At 55.4% G+C, this 5,437-nt stretch overlaps 1 protein-coding gene across 1 annotated transcript; it reads left to right on the forward strand.

Annotated features, from left to right (window-relative positions):
- Window positions 1–2,789: 2,789 nt before the first annotated feature.
- CCM_07318 (protease S8 tripeptidyl peptidase I, putative) lies at window positions 2,790–5,075 on the forward strand (the record flags this gene model as incomplete). Its single annotated transcript, XM_006672459.1, has 4 exons — window positions 2,790–3,911; window positions 3,972–4,264; window positions 4,329–4,770; window positions 4,836–5,075. 4 exons carry the CDS (start codon window positions 2,790–2,792, stop codon window positions 5,073–5,075), a joined length of 2,097 nt encoding a protein of 698 aa, XP_006672522.1.
- Between the last annotated feature and the right edge of the window lie 362 nt (window positions 5,076–5,437).

Below are 5,437 nucleotides of genomic sequence, written 5' to 3' on the forward strand. Positions count from 1 at the left end.
GGTGAAGGTGATGATTTGAAGAGTAAGATGGGTGATGATTTGATGAGTACGATGCAAGACTGTTGGTGAATACCTGAGTAGGTCATGTTAGTCTTCTACCACGAGTGGGCGTCGTTCTACCACTTGTTGCATACCTGAGGATTTGTCGGGTCAAGTTGAGAAAGAAGGATGACTGCTTTGTCCAGAAGATGGTGAATACCAGGGAATGATGAGTCTCTTTATATGTAAATTTTGGCCGGATGCCACTGCTCGTCTTGCCGTCTTCCATCCAGCACTGACAGCATTACGCAAGGACGAGGCCCATCGCATGAAGAGACATGGCTCAATCAGCCCTCGATCGTCTCGTGACTCATGGCGACCGTCAACGGCAGTGCCTCAATTGCCGTGCCCTGCGAGCCATTGCCTCGCTTGCGTCAATATCTCGACCCTGATTCCCGCGTCCTTACTCGACCTTGATGCCCGCGTCCTTACTCGACGGCCTGGGCACGGCGCAACTTGTGCGCTGATGCAGGCTACACAGCCCCCTCTCTGCCTCATATAAACAGATATCAGGCACCAGGCGAGTAAGGGCCTTGGCTATATCCTGGGAAGATATGAACTCGTGCCATACGACAACCAACGGTAGGTTTCGAACGCATTGCCTTTGTCGTGCTGGCAGCCCCCAAGGTGCCTGGAGTGTGTCCACTTTGTGGCCAGCAGGTTCCCCAGACGAGTCAGTCGGGCTCGGGAACTCGAGTATCAATTGCCTTGCCCTGTCCAATAGAGAATCAACGGGCCCGAAACTGAAACCAATACAATCTTGGCGTTGGGGTATAGTGAGCTAGTTTGGCGACCTGGTCGGAATGTATTGCCGACCGACGTGGCGTTCCGCGTCGTACCCACGCAGCCTACATATTATCGTTGTATTTTATTTTGTTGAATAAAATTACACTAATTAGGCTCTTTTGTGCCTTTCTAGTACCTCACTCAATAGTTTGTGAGGGCTGGAAAACCCATGGTAAATCCCGGGTGAAAACCATCCCCTCCTGCGTCGATTCGTCGCTACGATAAGTAGGGATAAACTACTATACGTAGTAGAATTAAGCAAGACTTGCCACGACGTCATAGCGACTTCTTCATGACAGTGCGGCAACACTGTCAGGCCGGATGCATAGACGCTATAATGGAAATTGCCATTGAGAAGGCGCAGTACTAGTCTCAATTCGCCCTCCATTTTCACAAATAATGGGATTTTGTTTTCGCCCAGTCGTAGCATACTAAAGAACTATTATTAATAATGAAGCACAGCTAGCGGGCAACTTTACTCTGGTGCGCTAAAAGGTTCGCCTAGCCGTCTTTCATTCTCCTTATTCCGAGTAAAAAGTCTACGGAAGAATCTATAAACAGCGAGGTAGTATGACTAGCCTGTATTGGAATAGCATGCACCACAAGACAAACGTGCTTCCTTGTTGAATGATGGGCATCTTTACTTGAAACTATAAAACATGCTTGATGTAGCTCTCGAGGTCCATTCCGGGACATACCTAGCAGCCGAGGTTCTCACCGTCCCGCCCTTGTCCGCATTGTTGGAATAAACAGCTAGTTTTACTACGACCACGTAGTTATTGACCATGGTCGGCCACGCGCATCCATGGACGGTATCAACGCCGGCACATACGCACGTGCATCAGCTTGTCTACTGAGATGCGGGAACTCGGACAGCCGATGGTACCCAACAGAGGACAAAGTTCCCCAAGCTGCTTTTGCTCCCGAATTATTCACGATAAAGGCAACTCGTTTCCACAGAGCTCTTGGTCGAAAATCATCCCCTCCCTTGACCCCGCCCAATCGCAACCACTCCCGCGCTCCCAACAATTGAACGAAGCCCGGAGAGGCCCCCTCTGGATAAGACGGCACGCCAATGCAACGCTGCAACGCTCAAGACCTTGGATATAAGCCTGCTGTGGAGACTTGCTGCAGCAAACTAGACGCACCATCAATTTTAGCTATACTCTGCTAGGATCTTGCCTTCCTAAATAGGCAAATCTTGAACCAAGGTTCCTCGCTGATCCCATGACACTTGTGCGCTACCTCGGCCGAGATAGCGATTCCGATAATCACACCTGCCAAGGCCTCTGACATGCCTTGGCGCTTCATTGTGTAGCTGTAGCATGTCGCGACGGCGATGGCGGATTATAGCTGCTCGATCGGACCCCAAGCAGCCATCACGACCTCCTCACCATTCGGACTTCCTTCTCTCCCACCATTATATAATGTCTTGAGCCCTGAGCATGGCTGTTTTTCTTCTATAATACTACCGTCGCGCCGCTGTCTCGCGCTGCGAAACGCACCAGCGGGCGCTCGGCCGGCCTCTACTCGCCCGCAACCACCCAGTTGCCCGTTGGTGCCCAGCTCACGGTTCGCCTGGATGTAACCATGATAAACACCGACTTCCTAAACAGGCAAATAAGACTACTCGACCGGCGGCATGAGCACTCCTCCTCGCAGAACAAAGACTAACATGATTGCAGAAGGTACTGTTCCGTTGCAGAAGGTGACTTGCACACGTTGCACGCAGATTGCCCAGACACAGTCTACAGCGGCGATAGGGCGGAGAGCAGACCCCATTATCCGCATCGGACGGATACCATAGATAGTCTTGGAGACGGTGATGCCATCGAGATGGACCGCTTGGCTCGGAGGATATAAAAAGAGCCCGCCATCGCCTTCAAGAACGACTGATCAAGCTCGCCAAGCACAGACTCGCCAGGCCTTGATTACACTCCCCAACTCATCGGCACTTGCACATCATGAAGCTCAACGTCCTCGTCCTCGCGGCCTCGGCCCTGGCCGCGCCCGCGTCCAACATGGTCGTCCACGAGTCCAGAGATGCCAGCCACGTCGGGTACACCAAGGGTGCCGCCGTCGACACCAACACGCGCGTGCCTGTCCGCATCGCTCTGAAGCAGCGCAACCTGGACAATGCCATGGACCTCCTCCTGCAGGTGTACGTTGCCATCCCTCTCTCTCCCCGCTCTCCCACCACTTCAACTGACACACACAGCTCCGACCCCAACTCGCCCGACTACGGCAAGCACTACACCGAGGACCAGGTCGTCTCGACCTTTGCCCCCGACGGCCAGAGCGTCGCCGCCGTCAAGTCGTGGCTCGTGGCCTCGGGCATCGATGCCTCGTCCATCAAGCACAGCCAGAACCAGGGGTGGCTGACGTTTGAGACGACGACGGGCAAGCTCGGGTCCCTGCTCGACACCACGTACAGCCAGTACACGCACCCGACGCGCCAGGGCATCTACATCGGCACCGACGCGTACAAGCTGCCCAGCGCCGTCGCCGAGCACGTCGACTTTGTCCAGCCCGCCGTCGCCCTCGCCGCCACCACCAAGATTGTGCGCCCGCCCCTGCCCAAGGTGCCCTTCTGGCCCGTCAGCGAGGCTCTGTCGACGCAGGCGTCGACGTGCCCGACGCGCATCACGCCCACCTGCCTGCGCGCCATGTACGGCTTCGCCCAGGGCACCCTCAAGGACGCCTCCAACGACCTCGGCATCTACGAGGAGGCCGGCGAGCAGTATATCCAGTCCGACCTCAACACCTTTTACAGCAAGTACGCCAGCTACGTGCCCAAGGGCACCGCGCCCAAGAACGCCCCTGTCAACCAGCAGAGCAGCACCCAGGACAGCGGCGAGGCCGATCTCGACTACGAGATGGCCGTGCCCATCATCTACCCCCAGGGCACCGTCAACTACGAGGTCGGCGTGCCCGACGACGCTCTGAGCTTCTTCGACCCTCTTCTGGAAGGCCTCGATGCCTCCTACTGCAACGACAGCGGTGAGTGCGGCAAGTACAAGTCCACCAACGTCATCTCCATCTCGTACGGTGTCGACGAGGCCGACTTTAGCGCCAGCTACGTCAAGGTTCGTGACAGATAATTCCCGTAATCCCCGTACGAAACAGGAATACTGACCTTTGTACAGCGCCAATGCAATGAGTGGATGAAGCTTGGTCTTCAGGGCGTGTCTGTTCTCATCTCCTCGGGCGACTCTGGTGTGGCCAGCCGCGAGCGTGAGTGCCTCGGCAACAACCAGAACGTCTTCGTCCCCGGTGTTCTCGGCGGCTGCCCTTACATCACCTCTGTCGGCGCCACCCAGCTTCCGGCCGGGTCCAGCCCCGGCGACGCCGAGACAGCCACCATGGAGCGCTTTTCCTCCGGCGGTGGCTTCAGCAACGTCAACCCTGCTCCCGACTACCAAAAGTCTGCCCTCGCCACGTACGTTTGCGCCTACCCTGCTGCAACTATCATAAACATTTTTTACTAACACTGGTGCCGACAGCTACTTCTCCCAGCACGACCCCGGCTACCCATCGTACAACACCACCAACGGCGTCATTCCCAACAACGGCGGCATCTACAACCGTGCCGGTCGCGGCTACCCCGATGTCTCCGCCAACGGCCTCTACGGCGTCGTCGTCGTCAACGGCAAGGACGGCACCAGCGGCGGCACGTCGCAGTCTGCTCCCATCTTCGCCGCGCTCATCAACCGCATCATCAACGAGCGCATCAAGGCCGGCAAGAAGGGTCCTCTCGGCTTCCTCAACCCTACCCTCTACCAGAACCCCGGCATGTTCAACGACATCACCTCGGGCGACCAGCATCTTGGCGGGCCCAACGGCGACGGCGCCGCCAGCGAGTGCGGCAACAAGGGTTTCTCTGCCGTCGCCGGCTGGGACCCCGTCACTGGCCTTGGAACTCCCAACTACCCCAAGCTTCTTTCCGTACTTTTAAACAACTAGGGACAACGATGTTGAAAATAGTAAAAGTAGTAAGAACATGTCTATAGTTGGTAAATAAGTTTGGAATATATTCATCTCTGACTCTACCTTCAACTGCAACCACCGGCCGTCTTCCAACCCACTGGGATATTCTACCTTCATTATCCCACCATCTAGGACGCTGCGGACTGCGCGGCTCGAGAAACCCTGTATTTATGAAACCACTCAAATTTTATCCCCGACCACTGGAAAAGGAGGCGTCAGACGGCACGGCGCGGAATTCCGGCCGCGAGTGGTGCGCTTCTTAGTAAGACCTGCAGATATATAAAGACTGCTTCTTCCTTTTACTTGATTTTCTCAACAAAAGTGACCCAGTTCCCGGATATCTCTCATTTCTCAGTACTCTGTCGCGTTCTTACATTTGCAACATTTCATCATGGGTGTACTCGCAACTTTGCTTTGTGCTGCTCTCGTTGCTGCCGCCAGCCCTGTTTCCCCTCGACAGCTGGGAGTGACTCTTGGTGACGCCGCTGCGCAGTGTGGCAATCATCAGCAGATCTCTTGCTGTATCAAGGGCAACCCAGACGGTCTGCTTGGTGGGAACTGCAGTCCGATTGACCTTTCCATCATCGGTAAGCCAGCATCTGCTCACTTGCAATCTTGTTTGGTA

Source organism: Cordyceps militaris (genome assembly GCF_000225605.1).
Source record: "Cordyceps militaris CM01 unplaced genomic scaffold CCM_S00006, whole genome shotgun sequence".
NCBI classification, from domain to species: domain Eukaryota; kingdom Fungi; phylum Ascomycota; class Sordariomycetes; order Hypocreales; family Cordycipitaceae; genus Cordyceps; species Cordyceps militaris.